We start from the raw sequence: 14,541 nt of genomic DNA, 5'->3' as shown, positions 1-14,541 counted from the left end.
AATAATAATTTTTATTAATGCTATATATAATAATATAAAAATGACTTGGATTTTGCATAATTCTGTTTCACGCCATAAATTTTCGCTACCCATTTTTTTCGCTACAATATTTCCAACTTTCGAAGATTATCCTGGTAATTTCACCCTCTCAGAGACACGGTCTGTTTAACAAAAATTCCCCGGAAAAAATACCCTCTGCCGCCCATGGGTGCTATTGTGTATCCTAACAATGTGTAAAGCCACTGAGGAAAGAACACACGGGATATTTACTTTTTTTCTGTGGGAAACCAATTTCAATTGTAAGCAGATAATATAATTGAATAAAATAATTATGAAATCCTTTCTTCACTTACCCCGGTTGATATGGGGGAAACAGAGCTTTTTCAAATGCTATCAACCCATCTGAAAATACTATTATTGAATTAAAAAAATAGAATTACTATTGTAAAGGAATGGAGTGAATATTGTCAGTAGGAAGTTGTATTGATATGACTCGAATTAGACTGCAGTGTTGTCGAAAATAGTTACAATAAAAGTGAAAATAAATACAATTTCTACACTATGATGCGTCAAACATAATTTTCCTATCCCGTACGGTATAAGCCAATACTTTCCTTTCAACTTGGCACTAAGATAATAAAGGACAGAACTTGACTCTTGTTGGAAACATCCTCAACTTAATGCCAACCTGACAAAATTTGACTGGTTATTATTCAGTACCAGCTTTAACCATCTGTTTCGAGGAGGTATCTCTCTAGTTATAGTTCTATATTAACATATGGTATGTATTCATGTCCATGATGAATTTGAACTTAATTCTGAAAAATCTAGAAGGAAAATTGAAATTTGAGCTCTGAGGTGCACGAGATTGATATTTTTAGAATTTATTTGCGAAAATTGAAGATCTAAATCATTCCCGTTTTTCCGGTATGTAATCCACAAGTTGACAAGCTTTAATGCTAACAAACACAACCCTACTCTCTCTTATTATACAGAAGATAGCTGATTGTGTGTATGAACAGGCCTATTAATTCCATGTCTGTAAGAAGAAGAAATATTAAGTCTAGAGGTCAGAAAATTGGACAAAATTTTATCAAGTGGAGAAAACATGAACTACTTTCTGAAAAATTTTTAATGAATCAAAAGGAACAGTTTCGGGCTGTGCCTGTCGATCCTCCACCAAATTATTCTAGAAATTATTGTGTATCATTGATTCAATAAAAGAGGTGAAGAAACGTTTGCTCGAAACGCATGTATGGAGCTTTGCAACATGTGGAAGTGAAGCTTGGACGATCACGATGGGTGTGGAAGAAGAGAAAAGAATTTCTGATTTTGAGACATGGTGCTACAGAAGAATGCAGGGGATCCGTAAATGAATAGAATACTGAGAGAGAATAATGAGATAAATAGAGAGAGAAAGTGATTGATTGATTTTTATTATGACGTGCTAGGTCTCGATAGACCCTTTGCAGAATAAAAAACAAATAAATAGAATACAACAGCATGAAATAAATATAATATAAAACAGTATTATATAAAATAAGTATTCAAATAAACACAACGTACCTTCAAACAAAATATGAGTAGAGAGAGAGGAAGAGAGTGAGTGGAAGACGAAGAAGAAGAAGAAACGTAGGCCCTAGTACCAGGACCTCCTAAATACCGGACCTGAGCATACAAACAAGATGGCCGCCGCAGTTGGTTGACTAACTTACTGCCATCAGCTAGGTTTCAGCTCTCTCTAATAACTCATTACTGTTCAAAATTATTTCTAAGAATTTAAATAAGGTTCTTATTAAAGAAGTAACTATTTGACAGGGTAACTAGACTTTATTTATTATCATGGACATATTTATATCAGTCACATTCAAGTGCATTCTCTTGCATGTGAATTCACATGCACATAGCTTATAATTATCCTTACTGTATTTCATTTTAGCCTAAAAATTCAATGTTCTCAATTTTCGTGACTTTGTTTGCTTGGGCAACTGATTATTATTCTTCATGTTGCAGTAATTGTTTAGAAATATATTGCCTAATACCTTTACATAATCATGATTTAATTGTGTTGTAAGAAGGCTGATGACTTTGAATTGGAAAAATTGTAGGGAAGGCACCATCACAAGATCACATAGTTTTACTTTTCTTCGTGGAGCAGTCACATAAGAACCATCATCATACAAAAATTGTCTTCTTTAATAATGTCTGATGCTTTAAAATGATTGTTACACACATCCGAATTGTTAGTGACTTTATAATCTTTCCTATGGATAAACCTTGTCCACTTTTTGCTCAGCTCTTTATCTTTGGGGGAAAGTAAATATTGTCTCTAAGAGGGTTTTTCTATGATAGTTCGATTTACACCCAGGGACAACACAATTTATAGGCATGTTCAATAACTGTTCATACTCATTGTAGCATGTTTTTGTATAAAGCTAAATGTTGAGTTTCGGATAATAAACAAAAAATAAACTACGGTTGAATTTTATAAAATTCTTGTTCATTAAAACACTTTGAACACTGAATAAACTTCGAATACGGTATTCAACACTCACTATACATTTTGTATTCTTAAAACTCTACTATTCACAATTTGAATTCATTCAACACTTACGAAACACTAACACTTTGGATACTAAAAAAAACTAATTTGAATCTCTATTACATCTTAAATAATCAATTATAGAATGATTGACCGAGCGAAGTGAGGTGTAAGATTCAAGTTGACGGTTTGGCATTTCTCTTAATGTTTAAATGTTCAAATGTTTATTATGTTGCACATTTACGGCGAAACGCGGTAATAGATTTTCATGAAATTTGACAGGTATGTTCCTTTTTTTATTGCGCGTCGACGTATATACAAGGTTGTTGGAAATTTTGCATTTCAAAGATAATATAAAGGAAAAAGGAGCCTCCTTCATACGCCAATATTAGAGTAAAAAACAGACTATAGAATTATTCATCATAAATCAGCTGACAAGTGATTACACAGATGTGTGGAGAAGCCAGTCTATTGCTGTATTTCCATAAGGTCTATAGTTTCAATTAGGTACTTGTGGATGAGAATACTGCGTGAGGTCTACGCTGTTCACAGAACTACTAGTAATTTATTGATCAATTATAAAACTCGCAAATATTATAAAGCCTGTGACATTTTTTGTAAACCCACTTCTCTTAACTACATCTAAATACTAAAAACTGATGACAGAATATCAGGGTCAGCTGAGTTGAGACTCCACCAAATATCGGCGCCATTTTACCTATATTTTCATACAGGCGCAGGTACGGTATTTAGGAGGTCCTGCTAGTACTTAAAGCTGTGCAAAGGCTGGAAATTAACTTCTTACTGGTGATATTTTTCGATTTGTATATAATCTAGCTAACAAAATTAAAAAGTTTTCTCAGGAAAACATTTTTTTCCGATCATTACTTTATGATAACTTATATGTGCGCCTATAGTTCAAATTTTCGGGACAGAACATTTCAAATTCGGTGAGATATAAATCCATGATATTTAGAGGGTGAATTCTTCATGGTATTGTTGATTGAATAAAACAAAAATTTTCTAAAAATATAAATTTTTGATAAAGTTATTCAATTTACCAAAAATAACTTTACTGAAATTTATTTTTGGTCATTTTTAGTAAATTGAATAACTCAAAAATTTATATTTTCAGAAAATTTTTGTTTTATGCAATCAACAATACCATGAAGAATCTATCCTCTAATGGATTTATTTCTTACCGAATTTGAAATGTTCTGTCCCAAAAATTTAAACTTAAGGAGCACATATCTCAAAAAGTAATGATCGAAAAAAGATGTTTTCCTGAGAAAACTTTTTAATTTTGATAGCTTGATCATAATATACAAATCAAAAAACTTTGAAAAATATCACCAGTAAGAAGTTCATTTTTAGCCTTTGCACAGCCTTAAAATTTGAAAATAATTTCACCCAGAAATATCAACTCACCATACTGGACAACATTCATTGGAGCTGTTTCATATTTGTTTAGATCTGTGGAAGTAGACTGTAAATACTTTATTTCTTTTATTTTGACAGCATATCTCTGGCCAACGTATCTGGTGGCACTCACGAATACACCATCGTAGAATTCGACGGCGGCAATTGGCTTGATGCTAATCAGATCGTTCTCGACTCTCACGAAATGTGACAGCTACAACAAACTCAATATTATAAGTACATTCTACGTTTTTAGTACTACTAGTTTTGTGAACAGTAGACCTCGCGCAGTTATAAACCACAGTCTCCTCTGCCCATACTGTCCATCATAATAATTCATTCTGTCCTGTCCTGTCGTGTCGGCGTGATATCGGTGTGAAACGACTAATGGCTGTTTGGGTTAGTGTATGGACAATGCTAATCATCTGTTGTAAACAAGTACTATAATCAGAAGCTTATTTCGTCCAAAACATACTGGCAACTGTTCAGCCCGAATTGAAAACAGAGAAAGGTCGGGAGAAAATGCTATTTTACTCTTTGAGTCATCAATTGCATGCATCGTTGCATGCAATTCATAATCCACTCGATAGCTGATTTATTATGAACAATTCTATAGGCTAGACTGATTTTCACGGTAATATTGGCGAAGGAAATTAGCTTTTGATGATAGTATGTTGCTTACAACAGATGTCGAAACACCAACCCAAACAGCCATTAGTTGTTTTCACACTGATATCACGCCAACACGACAGGACACAATAAATTTACTCGGATGGACAGTATTGGAGGAGGCTGTGGTTGAGAATTGCGCGAGGTCTACTGTTCACAGAACTACTAGTATTATAAGTTTGTATTTTCTTTTGCAATAGACCTCAACCCGACACATTGCGGTTTGTCATTTCTTCTGGCCATTTGGCAATGGAAAAAGTGTACTTCTAAGCTACTTGTAATTTATTTATTTGATTCCTAGGTGTTTTTTATTAGGACCTAGGTCTATTTGGTTCATAAAAATAGTATACACTTCAAAACATACAAAAAAAAAAGTGAATATATTCAGTTCATGATATTAAATACATTTGAATATTGATAAGGTTGTCAGCTCTTGATATGTGATAGCACATACTTTGTAAGTTAGCTGTAGTGAGGTCCACGTTATAATGGCAAACATAGGTGTTGCTATCCTTGTCTATCATTCGACAAAGCAGATAGAAATATCCTGTTCTACCTCCGATATGTTGCCAGATCGTTTTACAACAATGAAGAAATATAATTAATTAACAATATATTCAATCTCAATCTAGAGAATTCATCATTGAATAATTGATAAATATATTTTCGCCACACTGCACAGAAAGCAGCTGTTTTCCAGACCCTACATAGATCTGAAAGACATTGTTTGCAGACGACTCTCGTCTGACGTAAGAACAGGTTTCTTTCCGGCCGCTGAATTTCAAGTGTGCTAAGACTTTTCATTATTTGAGTTTATTATTCAATAATTAAAACATTTATAATAATATCATCTTATTGTCATTTGAAAGAATAAAAAAGTATAAACTCAACCTCCCACATAATTGAACATAATATTTTAGGTTATTTAGACAAATCAGAATAAAAAATAAAAATACTTGGACAATTTCCTGATATTCAGATTACCTCAGATTTGCTAGAGCTATGACCTTCCACTTTTGCTTTCGGAAGTGCTTAAAAAACAATTATTCTCATATATATATTGTTCATTTTTCTGTGTGGCAAAAAAAACGTTTGCACCACGGGCGAAAATGTTTTTCTGGCTATCAATCTTTTCTAGTCCTCGGCCTACGGCCTTGGACTTGAAAACCGATTTCGAGCCGGAAAAGTCTCATTTTCGGCCCTAGGTGTGAAATATACTATTCTTTGACTGATAAAATATCATTTATCATTTTCAACAAGAATAAATAGTTGATATTCCATCAGATATACTGGTATGAGCTATATGATATAATAAGGTGCGTACAGATATACGAGCCGCAAAAATGAGCAATTCACTTTTAATCAGCTGATGCCAAGCTTTGTATCTTACCGTTTCTGTAAAAATACAGATATAGTCAGCTGATTGGAAGTGAATTGCTCATGTTCGCAGCGCGTATATCTGTACGCACCAATATGATATCAATATATAAACTAGATATCTCTTTTTAATATAATAATATATAATATTACAGAAGAAAGTGACATGGCAGAGAATCTACCTGTGATGTTTCTTCTATTACAACATCTTCCTTACACAGCCAAACAGCTCTAGTTATTAGCACAAAATAACTGTCATCATCTATCCCTGCTTTTTTCACAACTGTTTTGTGATTGCTTTTCTCGTACGATATCTGATCATATCCAAACTTGGTACATCTGCAAACAGAATATTTGATGTTAGTTCCTACAGTAACAATAACAACCATAGTACCATGATAGCTGTTATACAGTTATTGTATTAGCTCCAAGATTATGGGCCATTCATTGTTACAGCCACTGAGGTGGGCGCAATAACAAATTACTTAGTAGTTTCTACTGGTGGAGCCAGGTTGGACTGAGAGAACAAATTGAAACGAATACACTTTTATTAATAGTCGGAGGACCAGACCAACAATAAGTTGATCAAATGAATTACTCAAACAAATAAATCAAGTTCAATACAACAAGGCGGTGTAAAACAAAGTCTTTCATACAAAGGCGGGAATCTCACTACACTAGGCGGAAGCACAACTTGCTTAGTTCTGTACTGTCTTTATGAATTATACTCAACAATAATAAGTCTCAGGTTGATATTGAAGCGGTATCACAGTAATAAAACACTTGAAGTGGATGAATCTTGTAGAGAATCGACATGAATGTAACTTAGAGCGGGAAAACAACACGAGACATAGCAGGAAGCAGGATCGACTTGCACAGTGAACTGAGTGAGCGATGACTCGAGAACGACTCCTTCAAAGAACAGTTTCTCGGCAAACGATAGTTCAAATAGCTCTGTAGGCAGCGCTCGTAGCAGTTACTTACCGCAACTGGTTGGCGGTAACATACTCTCCCCCGAAAACAGACAGTTTTCAATCCGACTTGGGGTAAGCAGGCAATGATTGGCGGTGATCTCATCACTGGAGGCGAGTGAATCAGCTGTGCAGCAAGAGCGGGCAGCGAGCGGTGAAGTAGGGCAGCATGGCAACTTCGGTGCGGTCATCACTCATCATTACAGGTGGCAGGCGGAAATGCGGGCCAATCTCCAGCTATTTGTTCCAATACTAGAGCATCAGTTTCAAGGGCAGTTTTGAATTGTGGTCTAGACAGTAGTGTCAGGTGAGCGGTGCCTTTTACAGCGGTTCCTTGCTCAGAGATGCCATTGAGCCGAATTTGTACGGGTGTAACTTTCAATCCAAGTTGCTCGGCAGCTTTTGCAGTGATGATGGATCTCATGGAGCCACAATCTAGAACGGTGCACAGGGAATGTTGTTGATTATACTGATTAACGACAGCAACTATAGCTGTGCCTAACAGGGCAGAGGCATGAATGGCCTTAACTTGAGCACGACAGAGGACACAGGAGTCATAACGGCGTTGGTTGAGACTGGTGGCGGCCTGACAGGTTCAGCAATATTATTGGCCACAGGCGGTGATGCAGCAGGTGGAATGTAGTTAGTAGATATCGCCGAAGAGACAGCAGCCGAGGGCGGTGTAACAATAGAAGAGGCGTGATTGTAATTACTTACAGCATTGATTGAGTGCACATTACCAGGAGCGGAAGCAGACAGCGAACCATAAGCGGCTGACAGCTTTTGCATAGCAGTTCCGGTTGGCGGTTGACAGTGACAGCTTGAGAATACTGGACAACCTGATGGTGGCATCACTGAGGCAGGCGGTGACATTGATGAAGCAGTGAGGTTGTAATCAGAGCAGGTGTTCCATTTCTCGGTGGCTAATAATGAATGAGGATTATTAGCATTATTACAGAGCAGCATGTGATGATGCATGGATCTACAATTTTTGCAACAGATGGTTGAATTGCAATTAACTTTTAGATGTGATCCCAAACACACAAAACATCTTTTGTTTTGTCTCACAATTAGTAGATGCTTAGCAACTCTTTCTTGCTTGAAGTGGTCACATTTATACAGTTGATGATTGGCCTTACATATCACACAATTGTGACCACTGATGTGGGTATGACTCTGAAAATTGCCAGGTTGACTCTTCATAGCATAACTAGGACAAGCAGGTTCTGATTTCACAGCAGAAGGTTGCACATACTGAATACTGGCATTAATAATCTGCTCCTCAATGCTAGTGAGGTTAGTTACCTCCAGACATTTTTCTTGTTTGGCAACAAAACTCATCAATCCATCAAATGTAGGCAATTGATCATTAGGAATGGAAGCTTCAAACTCAGCTCGAATATTCAGTGGTAATTTTGGTAGACAGAGCATTGTAATCAGAAAATCAGTTTGATCAATCTTCATATTAAATAAGGACCATTTGGCTGATCCTAGCTCAATTGAAAATTTCTTCAATGTCTCGGTAAGCAATGTGGATGGCTTGAATTAATTAATTTATTATACAAGCAGTAGGCCTGATACCTAGCATTGTTGTAGCAGTTATACAAGCTATCATAGGCAGCTTGATAGCAATTTTCAGTGTTGGCTAGATTTTGAACAAGCATAAGTGCATCCCCAGTTAGGTAGGATGTCAACAAATGATATTTCCCCTCATCAGAGTACTCTTGGCTTGAATGCACTACTACATCAAAACATTCTTGAAAGAATTCCACTCATTGGGTTCTCCAGCAAACCTGGGAATTTGCAATTGAGGCTTGACAAATTCATTGATAGCAGAAAAACTTGTAGCGGTAGGCTACTTACTTGAGCAGTCTTGGCTTCCACTAATTTGATTTGGTCAAATATTTCTTGAAACAGTGCGGTCAACTCAGTGAATTCTAAAACTTGTGCTGATATCAAATTGTTTTGGTTAATTTGTTCAAATTTGTCAATCAGTTTGTCAAACTTTTTATCTAAACTGAAGTAATATTCACTGCAACTCCTGGGAATATTATCCTGATATTTCTCAGAAAGTGATAAAATGGATTGATTCAATTGTTTCAGTCTATTGAGTGGTGTAGAGATTTCCATGTTGATAAAATATGTAGATACTTGCGGTGACACTTCAAAAAAAGGTTATGTTGATGTACTGACAATTGATGATGTCAATATCTAGTTCATTCGATAGTCACAATTGATACTCTGATGTCGATCACAAGTCACAGAGAAGAGATCCTCTTCTCTGTGCACAAGTTTATTCAATAGTTACAATCGATACTCTATGAATAATCGATAGTCGATATTCGTTGTTCAAATCGATATCTAACCTCAAATTTTTTCAACTTCATTCGTAATTTTTATGCTCACAGTCTTTTTACATTTATCCATAGGTCTCTTGGTTCACTTTTATCTGGCCTGGAGGACCAGGGTTTTTGTTATGGCCACCGAGGTGGGCGCAATAACAAATTACTTAGTAGCTTCTACTGGTGGAGACAGGTTGGACTGAGTGAACACAAATTGAAACGAATACACTTTTATTAATAATTGGAGGACCAGATCAACAATAAGTTGATCAAATGAATTAGGTACTCAAACAAATAAATCAAGTACAATACAACAAGGCGGTGTAAAACAAAGTCTTTCATACAAAGGCAGGAATCTCACTACACTAGGCGGAAGCACAACTTGCTTAGTTCTGTACTGTCTTTATGAATTATACTCAACAATAATAAGTCTCAGGTTGATATTGAAGCGGTATCACAGTAATAAAACACTTGGAATGGATGAATCTTGTAGAGAATCAACATGAATGTAACTTGGAGCGGGAAAACGACATGAGACGTAGCAGGAAGCAGGATCAACTTGCACAGTGAACTGAGTGAACGATGACTAGAGAACGACTCCTTCAAAGAACAGTTTCTTGGCGAACAATAGTTCAAATAGCTCTGTAGGCAGTGCTGGTAGTGGTTACTTACCGCAACTGGTTGGCGGTAACATTCATAAGGTGTGCACAGACTTATGCGCCATGGACACACACATTTCGCTTTTCATCAGCTGAAGCTAAGATTGTTATATATGTATTCATACAGAATCAGTAAGATACTAGTAGTTCTGTGAACAATAGACCTCGCGCTCAGTAAGTTACATTGACCTGTTTTTATGTTTTCTCAAAAATTAATAAATAATTTATCAATTTAAAATGTCTAGAAAAAATCCTAAATAAACATAGAGCTTTCTGTCCAATCGTACCGTGACGTGTCATCCCGGAATGTGAGTGTGAGCACTGTTATCAGGTCTAGCTGCAACTGTCTACAATGTTGATGGGAAGATAAATTTTCCAGATGTTCAATGATTTTGAATGGGTAGTATTATAGTCAACTGTCTACTAATGTTGATGGAAAGATACATTTTCAAGATGTTCTATGTTTTTGAATACTACCCATTATAGTCGACTAGACAGCTGATTTATGATGAATAATTCTATAGTCTGATTTTTACTCCAATATTGGCGTATGAGGGAGGCTCCTTTTTCCTTTTATATTGTCCTTGAAATGCAAAATTTCCAAAAACCGTGAATATATGTCGACGCGCAATTTGATAAGGAGCATACCTCTCAAATTTCATGAAAATCTATTACCGTTGACTTGAATCTTAGACCTCACTTCGCTCGATCAACTAAGCTTAGCATCAGCTGATAAAAAGTGAAATGTGCGTGTTCATGACACATGAGTCTGTACCCACCTATAGATACAGTAACATTCTTAAATGAATGATTAGGAGAGGATCAATAATGGGCTTAAAGACCAAAACTGTTCCTTTCCCAAATTTTGATAGAAATAGTTGAATAATGGGTTACTTTTATCACTTCATAATAATTGTTGTTCATTTTCTAGTACAAAATATTTATAAATGTGGATTGAAACCCAGATTAATTCTATTAGTTCTAGAAATCCAAATAAAAATAGTTCACTAAATCATCACTGATAATTGGAAAATTTTCAATCTTGAAAAGGAACTCAGACATACTTCTAAAATCAAAGCTGTGAATAATGACTCCTCAAAATTTCATGAATTTATCTGCTATGGAAATTTGAAATGATTTGTTTAGAAAATTTCATCTTTGGGGCTGAATGTTTCGAAAAGTAAAACAACAACTTGAAAAAATCTCTTTCATTTCTTTGGTATTCAAATCTAAAAAATATTCTATTTTGTCTGACCAAAGCTAACTGTGATATATTGTTAAATTGTGTTAGGCATCTCACTGTCTGCTATTATTATATTGTATTATTTTACTGTTTACTAATTGTATTCATCTCATACTGTGCTGTTCTTACACTCTGATCCCTTCAAAACAATGATAATAATAATAATAGAAATAATATTAATAATAATAATAATAATAATAATAATAATACTAATAATAATAATAATAGTGGACTCGAGTAGTCGACTTGAGTTAAAGAAAAAACAGCCTGAAATTTGGAACATAATCGCCCTCTACCATGGGATATCTTTCTATGCTTTCTTGTCTCTATGATTATATTGTATTTGGTTACTTACATATAACTACTGTTAGGCTGTGCTACAGTTTGAGTTGGTTTTGATCCTATGACCAAATTATCGCCGCCATCTATATTGATCAGCTTCATGTTGGATTGGTCCTTGATGGGAAATTCTTTCTTGAATGTCATAGGTTTCCTGACACAGCTGAAATAGACCAAAAAAATCTAATGAATTTAAATATGTTTGAAGAGGTTGAACAAAGAGAAAGACGAAGAAGGAGGAGAAGAAGAAGAGGAAGAAGAAGAAGAAGGAGGAGGAGGAGGAGGAGGGGAGGAGGAGGAGGAGGAGGAGGAGGAGGAGGAGGAGGAAGAGGAGGAGGAGGAGGAGGAGGAGAAGGAGTTGCTGTTGTTGAAGGGAAAAATCAAGAGGAAAGTTGTGAAATTTTCCACAGCTATGTATTATGGACAAAATGACACCATTCAGATTGAAGCTAAATTCTCAAATGTATATCAGTATGTTTATGCTTTTAAAGGGGTGGATTCAAAGATCCAAAGGTTCAGAGAACCTCACCCGTCAACCAAAGCTTATTGTGTGTCCCAAATATGTTAGTTAGGTAAACCAACTCCAGTGTCCTTTACAAGGTCCAGGAGTATTTTTCCCTATTTCAGACATAACCCCATTTCAGACTTTCGATGTTACCTAAATTTGGCAGAGAAATACATCGTAGTAGAAGGAAGGAGTATCCTTTTTTTCCCCCGATCTGTGTTTTTTTACTTTTCTTGCCCTACTACCATAGGTAAGGAAAGTATTGCTTTCCAAAAGAAATTAAGGTACCCTAATTTCAAGTTTTATATACGTTTAAGGTCCCCTGAGTCCAAAAACATGATTTGTGTGTGTGGTGTGTGTGTGTGTGTGTGTGTGTGTGTGTGTGTGTGTGTGTGTGTGTGTGTGTGTGTGTGTGTGTGTGTGTGTGTATGTCTGTGAACATGATAACTCCATTCCAAATTAACTGATTGACTTTAAATTTTAAACTTAAGGTCCTTATACAATGAGGATCTGACAATAAGAAATTCGATAAAATTAAATTCAAGATGGCTGGATAATTACTGAAAACCATGTTTTTCACGGTTTTCTCGAAAACAGCTCTAACGATTTTCTTCAAATTTATATCATGAATAGCTATTTAAAAGCCCTATCAACTAACATGAGTCTCATTTCTGGGGAAATTGTAGCAGCTCCGTAATATTCTTGAGAAAAATGGTGAATAATTACTAAAAGAACCATGTTTTTCTAAATTTTCTCAAAAATGATTTTTTTCAAATTCATACCCTGTATAGTTACTTATCAGCTCTATCAACTGACATGGATCTCCTTCCTGGGAAACTGATGGGGGGTCTACCCCATCCTTGAGAAATGGACTTTGTAACCTGCTTCTTGTGTATGAGTTCGGTAGTGCCATGCTACCATTTTCTCCTAAATAGGTTGGGTAGCATTTTTCACCTATTAACCTAAAGAAAGTTATCGGCTCCAAAATGGTTAATTCTTGATAAATTATGAATGGATCTATTGCTTATGAATAAGAAATCCAATTATCAGAGCAAACCAACTTATAATTTTCATAAGAATTTTGGCAATATACAACACAAATCCACAGAATAACACCTTACAACACTTAAAAATTATAAGCATAAACATCATTATAAGCTAAAATACTTATCCTTTTGTATAGTTGAAAAACAATGGCTATAGACTTATAAACACTCAAATGAAATTTTACAAAATTAGAACACCACAAAACTGTTTAAATCTCAAATCAAAACATTATAAATTTCAATTAAACAGAAAAATATTCAGAGAGCACAAAACATTTTCAACAGCCAGCCACCATTTTTTTAGAGAAGAGAACAAAGACAGCATTTTAGATGAAGCCAAGAACAGTGACGTTATGAACACATCATCGATATTAATTTCCAAAAAAATATAAATTACAAGTTTAGAATTTACATTTTACATTTGTTCTCGATAAAACTTTGTTTCGAAACAGTTATTTTAAATTTATTTATCCTCTATGCTGTTTATAATGATCTGTTAATTCTGAAATAGAACTCTGTTTCAGTGATACCATGGAATGTGCAACACAATTATTTATGATAAATTCTCAGTTAACAGTTGTCCGCATATTGATTACTGTGATATGTACTATCAAGTTTTATAGATCTTGAATTAAAGATTCGATTTTAATCGAGAAAAATGTATTATTACAGTAGGTAGAGCATAATTTATGAAGAGAAGACAGGGTCGATATATTTCATCTGTAGAGCAGCTGTTTTGATGACTTTTAAAAACTTCACAATTTACACAAAGGAAAAAGTACTCTGATAACAATAATATTATTATATTACAGTAGTCTGATCCTAGTTTCAAATATTATGTTGCCGCCAATTCTCATTATGTTATTCCCCCTAATTATTCTCGTTCAAGAATGAGGCTTTCATTTCAGTGGGCAAGGGAAGTTGTGTGAGTGTACCACACCAGATTTTTTATATTAAAAAAGAATTTAGAATTTGAGAAATGTGTACTCAGGAAATCACTCAACTCCAAATCAATTCAATTTTGTTTACCTCAAAATAATACAAGAACACAATAAAATATTTATGAGGAAATTAATATAAGTGAGACAAGTTGGTCTATATGTGTTAATAATATTGAGAAGTCTTATTCAAATCTGTTCATAATGGATATGTTCATAGAATGTATTTTACACTCACCTTACAAAAGTGATGAAAACTGATAGAAAAATAGAAACAAACTTGAATGTTCCACTTTTCATTGCAAAACACTTTCAATATTAACAACTTTTTGAAACGGAGACACTCAACAAGTAAAGTTTATCATTGAGAGCAGACTAACTGTGTGACAAGATATTCTGAAACTTCATGTAATCAAATATTCAATACTGAATATCTCGTATTCAAAGACAAATGCTTGATCTATTTGGATCTATTGGATTGGTTTACGTAT

At 34.9% G+C, this 14,541-nt stretch overlaps 1 protein-coding gene across 1 annotated transcript in view; it reads right to left on the bottom strand.

Moving 5' to 3' along the window:
- Positions 1–349: 349 nt before the first annotated feature.
- LOC120352924 overlaps positions 350–14,541 on the bottom strand; it is a 52,788-nt gene continuing 38,596 nt past the window's right edge. Inside the window, exons 6-9 of the mRNA XM_039435263.1 lie at positions 11,578–11,724; positions 6,190–6,346; positions 3,971–4,175; positions 350–402 (exon numbers count right to left, since the gene is read on the bottom strand). Coding sequence (XP_039291197.1) covers positions 350–402; positions 3,971–4,175; positions 6,190–6,346; positions 11,578–11,724 — 562 coding nt within the window. The remainder of the gene's footprint in view (positions 403–3,970; positions 4,176–6,189; positions 6,347–11,577; positions 11,725–14,541) is intronic.

The sequence above is a fragment of the Nilaparvata lugens genome, chromosome 9 (assembly GCF_014356525.2).
Source record: "Nilaparvata lugens isolate BPH chromosome 9, ASM1435652v1, whole genome shotgun sequence".
NCBI classification, from domain to species: Eukaryota; Metazoa; Arthropoda; class Insecta; order Hemiptera; family Delphacidae; genus Nilaparvata; species Nilaparvata lugens.
Note: the sequence above shows the minus strand (reverse complement) of the source record. Positions and strands in the feature narration are given on the sequence as shown.